This window comes from Pithys albifrons, chromosome 6 (genome assembly GCF_047495875.1).
Source record: "Pithys albifrons albifrons isolate INPA30051 chromosome 6, PitAlb_v1, whole genome shotgun sequence".
In the NCBI taxonomy this organism is placed as follows: domain Eukaryota; kingdom Metazoa; phylum Chordata; class Aves; order Passeriformes; family Thamnophilidae; genus Pithys; species Pithys albifrons.
Window position 1 is genome coordinate 37,015,105 of NC_092463.1, and position 14,583 is coordinate 37,029,687.

The following is a 14,583-nucleotide window of genomic DNA, read 5'->3' on the forward strand; positions in this document are numbered from 1 at the left end:
AATGGAGGGAATGGTTTGTCTTTGTTTCTTCTCTTTGGACTTAAAAAATCCTAGAATACCTAGCCTAAGCCTATCTCAGGAAGATGTCTACAAACGAGGAAAATGAAGAACTTTAAACTGTATCATCTAAATTTAATTATCTTTTTAATACATATTTTGTAACTTGCAGATTTTTAACAGATGTTTTGACAGCCTTTATTAATGGTCTTTTTGTCCACATTCAAATTTCCCCCAAAGAACAATGACATTCTAGAGGGCTTCTGGTAACCGTCCAAGACATACACTTAAAATTAAAATTTCCTCTGAGTTCAATCTGTTTTTCTGGTTTGGTTGCATCTAGTTATTCATTTACTTCCAGCTGTTGATTAGCTGAACTTTTTGGAGTTTCGTAACTGAAAGATTCCAGTAAAGGTGAAATTAGGAAGAAAATTAAAACCCATAAAGCTTCAAATACATCAGTATCTTCCTGCGTGGTCACGGAGTCCCTGACAGTATTTACTAACAATGGATTTTGCTCTGAAATGGTCCTGGTTAACAGATCCCCACCTCTCTCAAAACCAGAAACTCCTAGGCTCAGATTAGCATTTCGCCTTTTGCAGAGAGGCATTTAATACATGCATGCAAGATAAGCAAAAAAAGAACAGGAACCAGGTGGAAGCCCAGTGCACCAGCTCATTTTAAGAGCTGTAACAAAAGGATCATAAAGTTGCTGCTTGTACATATTTTGTATATAAAAACCAGATCTCTCTAGCATTTATTTTTCCCACTGCAGCCCCATTTTGAAAAAGTTAAGTAATTACCTTCTTATATTATTCTGCATCTACAGACAGGCTATGTGAAATGCAAACTCAGCAAGCTCAGCATTCAGTGACTTTTTTTGGTTGTTGTTCCTTGTTACATTACTTCACCTTTCATTCAAGCATCTTAAAGCACCTTACAGATACTAAGATCCTCTTTTGCCATTAACTCTAAACAAAGTGTTCTGGACCCTAATTAAGTCTGTTGGTGAGATCACATTGTATTTTAAAGCTGAAAAACTTGGAGGTACAGTGGTGAACTGGCTTACTCACAAACACACAATTCTGTGGTGAGGCCACAAATGAAAACAAGCATTCAGGGTGTCAAGGCAGCAGACTAAGGAAAAACCTCCACTTCTACCACTGCTCATAATAGTATAATTGACTTAACACTCTGAATATACTGACTTAATATTTTTCATTGTGGATTATGACCCCAAGATCCACTGAGTGTCAAGGTGGAAATGGGACAGGGGGACTTTGTGAAAATACATCAATTCCTCTGCGGTGTTTGGGAGACGTGGAGGGTATTTGCTGACTGTGGTGAAGCTGAAGGGATTCTCCTAGACCACTGGCAAGGAAATAAGCATGGGTTTTGTCTACTCCCTTTTCCCTTTTCCTTTTTCCTTTTTCCTTTCCCCTTCCCTTTTCCTTTCCTTTTTTCTTCCAATTTAATTTAATGTGTCTATATGGTCAAATATTGCTCATCATTTATAAATATGGACCTGGCCTACACAGATAGTGTGTGATAGAGATACCAGGCTTGAAAAATCATACACAGATGGAGAAGTTCCTGAAGTTACATCAATGATATCTTAAATGATGTATCTCTGGAGCCACTTAAACCAGGCAGTGTTATTCTCTTCAGTGTTTTTGTTCTAACAGGTGTAAAAACTAAAATCAAACCTGATGTAAGCTTATTTTCTTGATGAGTACCATACTCTGAACTAAGCCACAAGCTAAATCACAGAAGGTTTGAGAATAAAGACATTTTCAGATGATAGTAAGCAGAGTTCATACTTTCAAATTTTTTTGTGTGTATTTCCTAGGACTTTCTCGTTCTATTTTACTGTTTTTCGCAAGTTATGAAGTAAACAAAGCAAAGGTGGCAAGATTTAACATGTAAGAGTCATGAAAAGGGTGTGATGCACAACAAGCCCAAATCTAAGCCCACCTCTTAATCAATGAAATTACTTTAAAAAAACTATGGAAATGAATTCACAAGTGCAAGCAAGTAAATTCCTAGGGACTAATGTTGCTGCTTTTCATCTGAGACATAATAATTATCTATGTATCCACTTTTTGCAGAAGTTACTCACCAAGTAGAAGGTGCTAGCTTAAGCCAGACAAATAGCTCAGCTAGCAAGAAGTAACTCCCTAGCAGTGAGCTGAATCATTTGGATGAGGTGACTGCCACCAGGGATTTTGTCAAAAAAAAAGAAAAGTTCAGCCAGAATCAGAAACTGTTTTAAAGTAAAGGCTTGAAAACCAGCTGTGGTCTTGTTCTCATTTACTCAAAACTCCTCTGATTCTCTTTTACATTGCAAACAGCAACAACAGATCAAAAGCTGTGAGGAGCTTTGAGGAGAACTTCCTGAGCTAAGGTGTGCTCATAGGGTGTATTTAAGTCAGGACCTTTTGCCATTTCAACTCAGTGTCACTTCAGAGTTTCATCAAAGGCCCTGTCTTCATCTACATCTTCTTCAAAATAAATAGAGTATACAATTATTTTTAAAATACTTTAAAACTTTTTAAAATGGATTAAGGAGAGACATGGAGACATCTGCACAGTTCAAATAATAGTTTCTCTGAACCTGAAAGGTGATTCATGTGGAAAACAGGATGCAGACTGAAAGTAAAGTCAGTATTTCCAAATAAACCTGGTATGCGCTTAATTCTGAAAATTAAATTCTGAAATATTTTTCTTCTTAGTCTAATCAAGCTAATTACCAACTATAACAAGTTAAGTAGAACAATCCTAAAAATATTAAAATTCACAGAAGTCTTTTTCAGAGTAAGTTCTGTAAATCAAATAAATTCTGTAGTATATCGCGCAGTGACTTTGGTCTGTAGACAAAATCTGAAAAACTAAACAAAGTGACTGAGTTTGAATATATAAAAAATCTTCTGTGCTTTCTTGATTTTGATGGCAGGGGCTCTACAGAGAGTTCTGGCTTCCCTTCATCCCTCCCAAGCAATGAAAAAACCTGTAAATTATCTTCCTTATGGTTTCAGTTTAATAATAAAACAAGCCGTTTATAATGAAATAACAAGAAATCGGGATTTTTCTTTTCTACATCATCTCCTGGAGCTACTCAACTCAGTAAGAACCTCAGTTTTCTAGCTCCCACGGCTGTAGAGAGTATCCTGAATGGAAGGCAAGTTCAGAAGAAGCAATTATTTTAAGTAGAAAATTCAGAATAAAGATATTTTAAGTAAATTTTCTCCAAAATGTGACCCTTAAATATACACAGATAAAACTCCAAATAAATAAAACCTTGTAGTTTCCCAATTTTCTGATTTCCAAGTGAAATTGTTTTGATGATTTGGATCATAATCTTTGAAAACTTGGGGGCTAGAACCAGTGCTTAAAAGAAAACCTGCTTTCTCTGTTCCTTGGTACCAAATCACAGTCACATATATTTCTTCAGCCTGTGAGTAAGAGAACATAATGTTTGACCCTAATTTAAGCTGTGCACTTAGGTCTGGCAGCATTTTATCCCTATTTTTTGTCATACCCACGTTACTCGGAAGGCAGTAGAGAACGTGTGGAATACATGCCTTGCTGTTGGGGTGGGAGGCTGTGCATCATTTATTCAAATCGTTACAGTGGATTGGCTACAGTCACATATATATGCACTTCCAAAGGGATTTTTCCTAGCACATTTTGTCCAGCTCTTACCTGTTTCTTCTGGGTTTGATCCAAAACCAATAAAGCCGAGTGGAGGTTTTCAATTCAATTCAAAAGGCTTCAAATCGGGCCATTTACTCTGTTTGCAACCAGGGCCTTCAGAGCACAATAGAGACCGCGGGACCTTGCATGTAGGCCTGAATCAAGTCAGTGCACTTCACAATGGAGGAAAAGGGGTGGGTTTGCTTTTTTTGTTGTGTTTTTGTTTGTTTGTTTGTTTCATTTACAAGACTCTTTGTCTGAGACAGGGTCAGTTTTCCTTTCCAACCCCTCCCTTTTTCTCCCTGTCAAAAGCGCAAGCCCAATGTCTGCATGCCTGAGCAGCAGAACGCCAGCCAAGAGCCTGCGGTCATCCAGCCCCTTGGAGGCCTCGGTGACATATAATCCCAACCTATGGCTCCATGTGCCTCTGCTCGCCCCCTCCCTCGCTGCCAGCGCTCCTCCCTGGCAGGCTGGCCCGTCTCCATGGTGACCGATGGCTCTGCTGGCTGCCGCTGGCCTTGCCACCTGCTATGCCTCGTCTCTCAAGGGTATGGCATCACCATCACGGCTCAGTCTCTGCTTGGAATGCCCCATGGAGAGGCAGGCTCACGTGGGACTGCGACAGGATAATTACACTAAAAAACGGCTTTAAGGAGAAGGGAACAGAAAAGCAGCACATGGACTGTGTCTTTCCTTGCTGGAAGAGGAGGAAGATGGCTGGCTGGGCATGCACCCATCTGCCCCTATCACTGCTGGGGCGCAGAGAGCAGTGGTGGACTGGGAGCTGCCTCTGTGCTCAGGGCTAGACCCTGCCCTGGGAAGCAACAACAAAACAAAAATTTATCTGTAACTGTAGTGTGGTGGGGAACAGGCCAGGCACAGCTGAAGTGTGCTCCCGAATCCTGCTCTCTTCTCACACGTACGCAGAGAGGCAGGGATGTGCACGGCCATTTCTGGAGGTTCCTTGCCGGCGAATTAAGTGTGTGGTTTTTTCATTGCAGTTTTCCAGGAAAAAGTGTAAATCAAAATGAATGAGAGGAAATGGCTGGTCACTCTGGGTATGTTTACTCTGTTGTTAACACCAAGATAAGCATGTTGGCTGCCTCAAAACTGGGAAGTGTTTGGGCACTTGATACAGGATCCTGCAGCAGGCTGTGGCAGCACATCTGTGAACATGGTACTGTTTTCAATTGAACAAGCTCTGAACTTGGGTGTAACACTGGGAATCGGTTGCTATTCTGTTCCCAGAGTCCTGCCACCCAGCCTGCACCACCCAATGGGCCTCCACTAGCTCCAGCTCCCCCACTGCACTCCCCCGCACAGCATGAGCATGCCCTTTGCTGGCAGCCAGAGAAGTAGGATAAGCTACCGAGAGGTGCTGCAAACCGCCCACCTAGAGCATTGCCAGTTCTCCCTAGTAACTGGATTTTATCTCCCTTCTTGAGTTAGCTGGTAGCATGGAGATAGAAGAAGCTGTTGCCTTTGCATAGTTTTTAGCAACTCTGACAGGTTTACCTTTCCTACAGCCCCCCTGCTCACAGAGCAGCACAGCCAAGGAGCACTACAAGAAGTGCTAGGAGAAGGAGGTACATCTGTAAGAGTCACAGGAAGCCTCTGAATGTAGGCAAAGGAAGATCATTTGATGGTGTGTTTTACAGGAATTGCTGTGGCCCTTAAGTTGAACAGCTAATGAAAGAGCTGGGAGGTGAGCTACGTAACTAGAGGTACAGATAGGAACATGCAGCATCAACTGATCACACTCAGTACATTTGGGAAGTACATATTCCTCTATCAGAAAGGCAGCACTTCATAGGAATGCCTGTTCATTGATCTTACAGAGTCTTCTGCAGGAACACATAAAGCAGGAGCCAAAATCCCACTGCTCACAGTTAATCATTGTAACTCTCTGGTGCTTCATGATGCTAAACAGTAGGACATACAGAATAGGAAGACAACACAAGTCTGACATGTTAACATACAGATTTCCTGACTTTGAGGGGTACCTCTCCTGAGTCTTGGCCTCCGGCCACTGACTGAATGCATCATTCCCATCAGGTAAAGGAGTATGTCCGTTCTCAAGGAGGGATGCCCAATATACAGCCCTGTCTGGCAGCATCCCTCAGTGTTCAAGTGACAATGGCCAGTGTCATGAATTGGGTCCCTGAAACATCTTGCAGGTTTTGGATCTGGAAATTACTCACTGGAGGAGTGTGAGAAGGCAGAGAGCACCTATTCAGTTTCAATTTAAAGCATTTGTTTTCACTTGGTTCAAATTCAATATGGAAGAGGGGAAAAAAAGGCAAAAAATGCAAGGAGATAGTGGAAAAAGGAAAAAAAATACAATAAATGGTGCCATTCTGTCTCAAGAGCTGATGTGCTGTTGAAGCAACACATGGTTTTCAGAAACTAATTAGTCAAACTGAAAATATTTCCCATAAACTACTGAGAAGCACTCAGTGCTTCTCTTCAATGACACTTGTGCATCAACAGCAACATTTTGGTCTCTGATCAGGCAGTATATAAAAGAAACACCAAGCTAACAAAAAACCCACTCTAAGACTCCAAACAAAACAACAAAAAGTCCCCTATGAGTCCCTGTACACAGGAGACAATTTGGGGATTTTCCACTATTCCATAATGCTAAACAACTGATCTGGTTTTTTTCCTCAGCATCCCAAAACACTTGCACAAAAGTCTGAGTAACATGCAGCTGCAAACAGAGTTTGAGGGAAATCTTTACACAGTTCCAAACTCTCTAATCACTAATGTTTCTTTTAGTATTCTTTTTCCTTATGAAAACAAGCTCTGAAAAGAGAAAAAAAAAGAGATTAACTTAATAAGAAGTCAACTCAAGGTAATATACATATTTTCACTGAAAAGCACCTGCCGTAGGGTATCTTGTTGCAAGGTGGGCATTGATGCATCCTTGCATTCAGAAGTAGCTCCCACCATGGCCCCAGAAAGGATCAGCACTGAGGGAGGGAAAGAGGAGGCCTGATGTAGCTTTTCAAATTGATGCTGCTTGTGGAGAGGAACAAACAGCTCGTCTCCAACTGAGGGGCTGACTCTCGTCATTTATTCATGGCCAGCCCCCTGCCTGGATGGGAATAAAAATGTTTCAAAGATGACTGTGTGGGGGAGCTGGAGGACAGCTTGGAGGCACACTGAGGTTAGCACATTAATTTTTTATCTCTGGAGACTGGGTATCCAATTATGCTTAGAGTACACAAACAACTTTGGCTGGTCTCTCCAGTAGAGATTTATCCACATAATAAAATCTGTGATGGAACTGGGCACAACAGCTTGATGCCACAAAATAATATACACAGAGGTTTTGTAGGTCAGATGCTCAAGCTAGCAGAGGGGCAGGAGAGCACAGGACTGCATTCTTGATAACTACGTGTATTGCAGGATGGACCAAACTGCACTGGGCAGCAAGGCCAGTGACACAATGTACTTTAATTAGGACTGTCATTGGCCAAAGTGCTTGTGGGCATAAGATCCTGTTCGGTTGCTGTTCACTGCACAGCTGCCCTGCATCCAACATGTCACACAGCAAAATGCCACTGAAAACTCTCCTTTAAAGGAGAGGAAGTTTTTCTCCATGTAGACACACTATCCTATTCTCCCAGGAATTAAGGAAGAGCATTTATACTAGTACACTCATTCACAGACACATTTCAATAGATAGAAGTCTAATGTAATTCCTGTATCAGAAGTGTCTCAAAATTTGTGAGCACCAGCTGCCCCTAAAGTTGGCCTGTACCCATGGAGTGAGATGGCATAAAACAGTAGGTGTTTTGTGGCAGACTTGGATGCACCCTGGGCTTACAAATCTCATGCTCTCGGTGCCAACATGTAGAGGAAAAGCCAGCAGGGAAAAAGTCTGAGATTTGTGTGGTATCATTTATTTTTAGCAGTGGAGTTGAGAAAGGGGGAAGTTGACTTTTTAAAGAGTTTTCTATAATTTCCTTTTTACAGTTCCATACTCAGGTAAAAAAAATAGAGGGTAGGTCAGAAATAAATGTTTGTGCAGGCAGAGGCAAGACTAAACACTGAGGAAAGGCTATTTATCTGCTTCAAAGGTCTAGATAAAGCATACAAACAAAGCAACTGAAGCTCAAACAAAGCACCTGCTAAGGTGTTTTAGGAAAGGCAAAGGCCAGAGAAAACTGTTGTACTATCTTTCATGTTGCAATGGGAAATCTATAGGTGAGGAGGAAGGCCAAAAAGAGAGACAGATATAAAGAAATGAAAATAAACAAACCTACAACACTCAAGGACAGTGAGATGTGCCAAGGAGGTGAGTGAGACTTGGGACTTGGGCCAGTCTCAGTTGTTTAAGGCATACCTATTCAGTGGTTCTCAGTTTCAGGTGGGTTCCTCCTATCTACATCTCTTTTCCAATCTTTAGATGACTTTCTGACCTACTCAAATTGGTCTGTGTATGAGAAGATAAAGGGGACTGAGTGTACAGAAGGACAAGAGGCTTTCAGCTCTTGAGCCGGCACCAGTCAGGGCATCAACAGCTGAATCCTGCAGAAGCTCTGCTTTTTCCTTTATCACCATGGCTGCTGTTACCACGGGTTCTGCAAGGAGTGGAAGCTGCAGAGAAATCACTCGTACAAAGGAAGGAAGTTCATGCTGCAGCCACCCGCCTGACCTTTACTGACCCAGTGCTCACTTCCTATGGCCCAGCCAATTCCAAATGGGTGGTTTGAACTAGCCTTGCCTTTTCTGAATCAGGCTGCTCATATCTCTGACACACTGCTGAGCAAATAACCAGATCCTACTCTATACCACATCTCTGGTTCTCCTTTCCAATGGTTGCAAATAGCTGTTTGGATTAACATCCCTCCACCTTCCCTCCCTCTCGGTCCCCCCTCAACCCCCAAGCCCATGCAGAGAGGACCCTTCAAGCTTGAGACTTGCAATGCTGCAGACCTGTCAAATCTAATTCATAACACATGCTTAGCAGTTCTTAGGGGAGAGGAAGGATCTGATGCCCTGCCTCCCCCCCATCCCCCTGTATGAAGGGACCATTTAATGACTGCACATGAGCAATGTGGACAATTAGCATTCACATGAAAGATAAAGAGCAGCATAAATTAAGTGTCACCAAGTGAAAGAGCAAAGATGCAAGACCAGAGCTCAAGGCTGCAAACAAACAGGTAAAAAGGAACAAACAGCCCTTCAACAACTAAGCCATTTGAGAGTGTTACCTCCTGGCATCTGAGACTTTTCACCAGGGCTGATTTGCACATTTGCATGGCTGTTGCCCATATCTCACTGGCTCCTGGCTGGTTGTTAAGCAGACTCTTTCCACTCTGGAATCGGGACATCAGAGTGGTTTACCCCAATGGCTCTAAACTTCTTCCTGTTTGTGTATCTGTGCATCAGCAGCTTTCCCCTGCCACATGCACCACACAGGAACTCTGTGCGAACACAAACCCAGGCAGCTCCCGCTCTACCCTTTCCCACCATGTAGACACTTCTTTTTTTCCACGGGCCAAAGCCAACGGCTCCTAACCTTACCATAGCATTCTAGCTCTTTCTGCTAACTTCTTTCGTTTCCTAAGCACCAGAGAGACAAGGGTCAAGATTGTCCTTGGCATCTATGACAAACTGAGGGGCAGGGCACATTACCCTTCTTTGTTTGGGCATCCATGCGAGGCCATTATCAATATCAATTCAATACAGATTTGCAATATGCCTCTCAGGTATGCAATTTTTACTGACTACTGCAGACACAGGAACAAACAAACAAACAAACAAACAAACAAAAAGCCCAAGAGCTGATGTAAATGCTACGTAAACAAAAGCTACTGGTTGAACACTGACATTCACCAGCCTGCCCAAGCAGTCACTCTTAGTGCATTGACAGCTCAAGTTTATCAACGGCTGGAGGAGTCAAAATTACTTTTGCTGTGAACCTACAAAATGTGAGTAACTAAAGGGTAGAGCATAAAAGTGACAGAAACATAGGGATTGCCAAATGAGATCATACTAAACAATCCTTCAAGCTCAGATAGTGGCTAGTAGCAGATGCTTTGGAGGAAGAAAACCCCTCCCACAGCTCCCAGGAGAAAATTATTAATTATCCTGCTTAGAACCAAAATGATTTCCTACTTTCGTATTTCTCGCAGTTCTTCTTAATGTATTAGAAAATGTTTCCCAGTATATTTTTCCCTATAAGCATTTTATTGCTTTACTACTTCGAACTAAAATGACACAGATCACATGCTTTTGAAAGTGAACAAAGCTCTCTACACAAATACTAAGGTGATGCAAACATTACATAGTATTGCACACTGGAAAATTGAGAAACAGGGGATTAGACTTGCAAAAATCAGTAATAGCACACAGTCTCCTTGACTTCCTGTTCCATGCCTAAGAAGCACAGGAAGGACAGTCAAAAAGGGTAGTGGGCCTTATGCTCACACTGAGCACATGAGATTCATCATATATACATTTGGACCACTAAGATTCCTTTCAGCCTTGTACCACTGTGAGGACTTGAGGCACATAACTTGTCTCTCCTCACATGTTCCAGCTCTCTTCTGGCAGATCAATACTGATGTGGTTTCATAGATTTTCCCAAACTGTAACTAAGAAGCAGCTTTTGGTAAAGTTGAGGGTAAGCTGTTTATAGAGCAGACGAAGGAATAAGGGGGAAAGGTGCTGTTAATTTCATACCTAAAATCTAAGACATTGACAAATATCTCTTACTTAAAGGCAAAACAAAGGCAGCCCCCTCAAACTACTGGATGTGTATTTCCTTGAGAACCCTTCTAAGAGCAACTGGGAGGCTGCTTGATGATGAGCAGGTTGGGCATCTCTTCTTTCCCCCCCCTTCTCCTTGCCACTTCCTTCCCACAGGAGCAATAATAGGAAAGTGACTTGCTGCAGAGATAATGCTGGTTTTGAAATGAATTTCTGACTAGCTGAGCCAGCACCCATGTGAGCTGTGGCTGATTAGCTCCAAGCGTCCAGGTCCTGATCACTCACAACTGAGCCAGGAAATGATGCCAGCCTCTGCAAGGCAAAGACAGGGTAGAGGCAACATCTCAAAAAGGATCTTAAAGGTAAAGAGAAAATCCTACTCACGTTTGTGGTTTTCATTTCTGTGGACAGGGGAAGAGCGGGTCTCCTGCTCACGGGCTTCATCACCCTCTTCGCTGGCGAGGTGAGTGTGAGCATAGTGGTAGCTCAGCCCAGGCCTGTTCTTGTAACGCTTGCCACAGACTGGGAGGAAAGAAGATAAGAGGGAGGGGAAGACAGAATAGAAACATCAGTGTGATCTACAACTATAGCAGCACCCTCTCAAATAGTGCTCCCTTTTCCCATGAGAACAGCACCACACACTCCATGTGCCTGCCCAAAACTCTTCCAAACAGCACTGGTGGAAGATGACAGAGGGCAGCCCTGCAGTCACAGGTCTGTGAACAAGCTTTCTTCCCACCTTGCTGCCAGCAGTTCCTTCTTACCGGCCTGGGCAAATGCACAGTCAGTCCCTACTGCTCATACAGCCCTAATGCACTCTGCTAAGGTTACTAACAAGACTGCACATAAAATTAAATGAAATGCCAGTTTGATGTTGATGCTGCACAGTGCACAGCAATGAGAACAAAACTGAGAAGAAAGGACATTATCTTCTTCATTACTGATCTCTGAAAAAAAAAAGGAAACATTTGGGGTTTTCAAAAAACTTCCTCTAAAAGATTAATAAATAGCTTTATCCACAGATTCCTAGTCAAGACACGGAGATGGAAATCATCCACAGTTTTGTGCTAAAAGAACATGTGGTAGTGATACTTATTTGCCCAGGTAAACTTCATATTCAGTATCCCAATAAATAATACAATGTGTGACAGAGAATCGTACTTCTGAACTTTTGTTTATTTTAGGACTAAGTCAATAGATAATAAGGATAGGATCGAACAACTCAGAGTGATGAAAGGCTAACATTTTCACAAGGAACTCACCACCACAAGGACAAGCTACATCTTAAGATTCATTACATACAAATTGAGTTCCTGTAAAGTTTTTAGATCACGTTATTGTCTTTAAGAGTTGTCACGTTTTTCTCTTCAAAGCATTCTCCAAATGTCCATTTTCTTTTATACAGCTATTTTGTCTATTGAATACAATTACTGCAATTTTAAGAGATTAGAAAACAAAGAAGCTTTAGTGTCCTTCCTGTGAGCTTTTACTTGCAGCCACATTTTCAGTCATTTTATTACCTTCACTTAACCTCGAGGATTTCACACAGGAATGAATGTCATGTCCAGTAGTCTGTCCTGCATAACTTGCTTAGAAAGCCAAAGAAAGTAGTGCCAGAAGAGAGAACAGAACCCTGTCTTGTTTTTAGACCCCTTGAAAAGAATCTCCAAGGGGAAAGTCACCATCCACTCCTAAAAGCTTTACTCAAACCCAACACTGAAAATGTACCCTGAAATGCATATAGGTACTTACTTCCCATTCTACAGAAAGCTGGGTCTGGGAAAGAATGTCAAACGGCTCCACAAATAAATTTTTTAGAAATTAAAAAAAACTAAACCCCCAAAACAACTCAATTATTCATTTACATGTAAGTAAAACTTTTATTTTTATACCTTTCCGCTACTGCTCACAAAAAGCCAACCGATGTTCCACATTGTGGAACAAATTATAGTAAATTGTAAATCAAAGCTTACAATAATAACATAATTCATTCTCAGTATCTTGTAGCTGATTTGCAAACTCCCTCAAGGAAAATATTTTGCCTTATTAGAAACATGTAAAACAACCTCATGTTATGTATGAGTATGTGGAATATGAGATGCTTTTATCCTGGTTTTCTTCATTCTGCAAGGTGATGATCACACAGTAGTCATAACAGGACAAAAGCTTTTTTTCAAATGTAATATGTCCCTACTCACAGATTTTTGGAGTCTTTGAATGCTGTTGATTTAGAAATGAAAACTTCTGCAGGAGGGAGGGCAGAGTGCTGGGGAGAAGTAAAATACACATACACATACGCACATCCATTCTTTGAAGTGTCTGCCCTTGTTTCATATGTAAATCTAACTCTATTGTCAGACATTCTGAACAACTAGGCTGCTGTTAGATGCATCCTCTCCACAAAACATCAGTTCAGTCTCCGTTCTGCTAGTGCCAGACATGTTTTCTTTTATTGCTTTCTGGAGAGGGATACTACTCCTCCTTCTCTGTGGTCCTACAGAGCAAAGGACAAGGAGTGGAACAGATGCTGACCAAGAGTCAAACAAGATACCCACAGTTCTGTACGACTTTGTCCCCACTTTTGGAACAGCGGAAAAAGCTTAACACCAAAGTAATCATCAAATGGGAGAGAGCTACAAAAAGCTCACTGTTTCAATTATTTCAGAATGGTAACCTCCCCTGATTACATAAATGTTGCAGCATTTCTTAGAATGAAGAGAGATATTTAGATTTCTAGCAGATTGAGCACCATATTAGAGGAAGTTTCAAACCAAATGTATTTCTAGAAGTCCTGCCAGACATAATTCCATTCAACTCTACATGAAAACATAACCACAACTCTAGTTCTACTGTGGTTACCCTACATAATCTTTCTACCTCAATGCACAAAAGGATACTTGCATTCCCTGCAGGAAGTCCTAAACCTGTGGCCTTGACTCCATTCCTTAGAGAATTCTGCAGAGATTTTAGCTGTAAAGTTTAGGATGGCATATGACATCATATGGGTCTGCAGACTTGTCCTTCTCTATCAAAAATTTATCAGCTCATGGTGAAAAAGCAAATACCAATATAAACTGAGGCAGTAGTAGTTCTTCAGCTTAGCCTTTCCCACTACAAGGACTCTTCAGGCAGCCATCAAGAGTGATGGCAATCTGAAACATGACTAGTTAGAAATTAATTTGGAGGACTTTATAACTAGAGCTGAGGCAAAGGAATAGTGTTTATACTGTCTTAGCAGATCATTTGTAGGACCAAAGATTTGCAGATCCAGCACCTTTTTTTCTTGGTGTTTAGACTTCTCCATCTTTCAAAGTCATGTTCTGTAAAAATCTGATGTAATGGCATGAATTGAAACTGCAGAGATTTCCTGTTCCTCAAGACTTTTGCAGGTGGAAAAGGGTTTCATAATATAAGTGAGGCAAAAGAACCATTGGCTTCAGTGACACTTTGCTAAAATGAAAGCTAAGTCAGAACTTCATGGTTTCTCCAATAGATTTAATCTTCCTGAATTCACCCTAATCTCTTCTTTTCTAGATATGAGCACATTTTATTAATCTACCAAATCACTGTGCTAAGAAGTAGTTTCTATAAAAGGGCAATCATTAATAAACACTTAGCTCTTACATAACTCTTCCCACTGCAAGACTGGATTTTCAAACATTAATTAGTCTTCCTCCACAGCCCTGAGTGGGAAATACTATTCTCATTACACTTCTGAAAAGAGTACCGCAGAGGGGCTGAGTTGCCCACACAGTGATCTTTTGTCAGTACCAGGACTGGAATTCATGAGTTCCAGCATCCACACTAGTGCTTACACTGCATCTTTCTCATTCTTGAAGCTGATAAAAGCATAACGAGAACTGGTTTTCCCAGTCTGAAATGTATGGTGTTGATTGGTTCTTAATGCTATGCAGCTCACACAAACCAAGTGAGTGTGCCTTTCATAAACTTTGCCAAGTGGCCTTGACTTACAGCAGCTTTGACTTTTTTATCTTTAATTTTTCTTACTGGATGGGCTCATCATCCTTGCATGTGGTAGATTTCATCCTGAATGCCAATACTGGGAAGTTGACTTGATCTTTAATTAGGTAGCCAAGCCCAATGAAAACAACAGGAGTTTGTAGAACATAACCCACTCCAATTCATCCAGCATTCAAAGGATGTATTTTT

General features: G+C 41.4%; 1 protein-coding gene across 5 annotated transcripts in view; it reads right to left on the reverse strand.

Moving 5' to 3' along the window:
- DPF3 (double PHD fingers 3) overlaps positions 1-14,583 on the reverse strand; it is a 141,865-nt gene that overhangs the window by 42,838 nt on the left and 84,444 nt on the right. For all 5 annotated transcript variants that reach the window (XM_071558240.1, XM_071558245.1, XM_071558239.1 and 2 more), the window contains one exon: positions 10,798-10,935. In XM_071558240.1, coding sequence (XP_071414341.1) covers positions 10,798-10,935 — 138 coding nt within the window. The remainder of the gene's footprint in view (positions 1-10,797; positions 10,936-14,583) is intronic.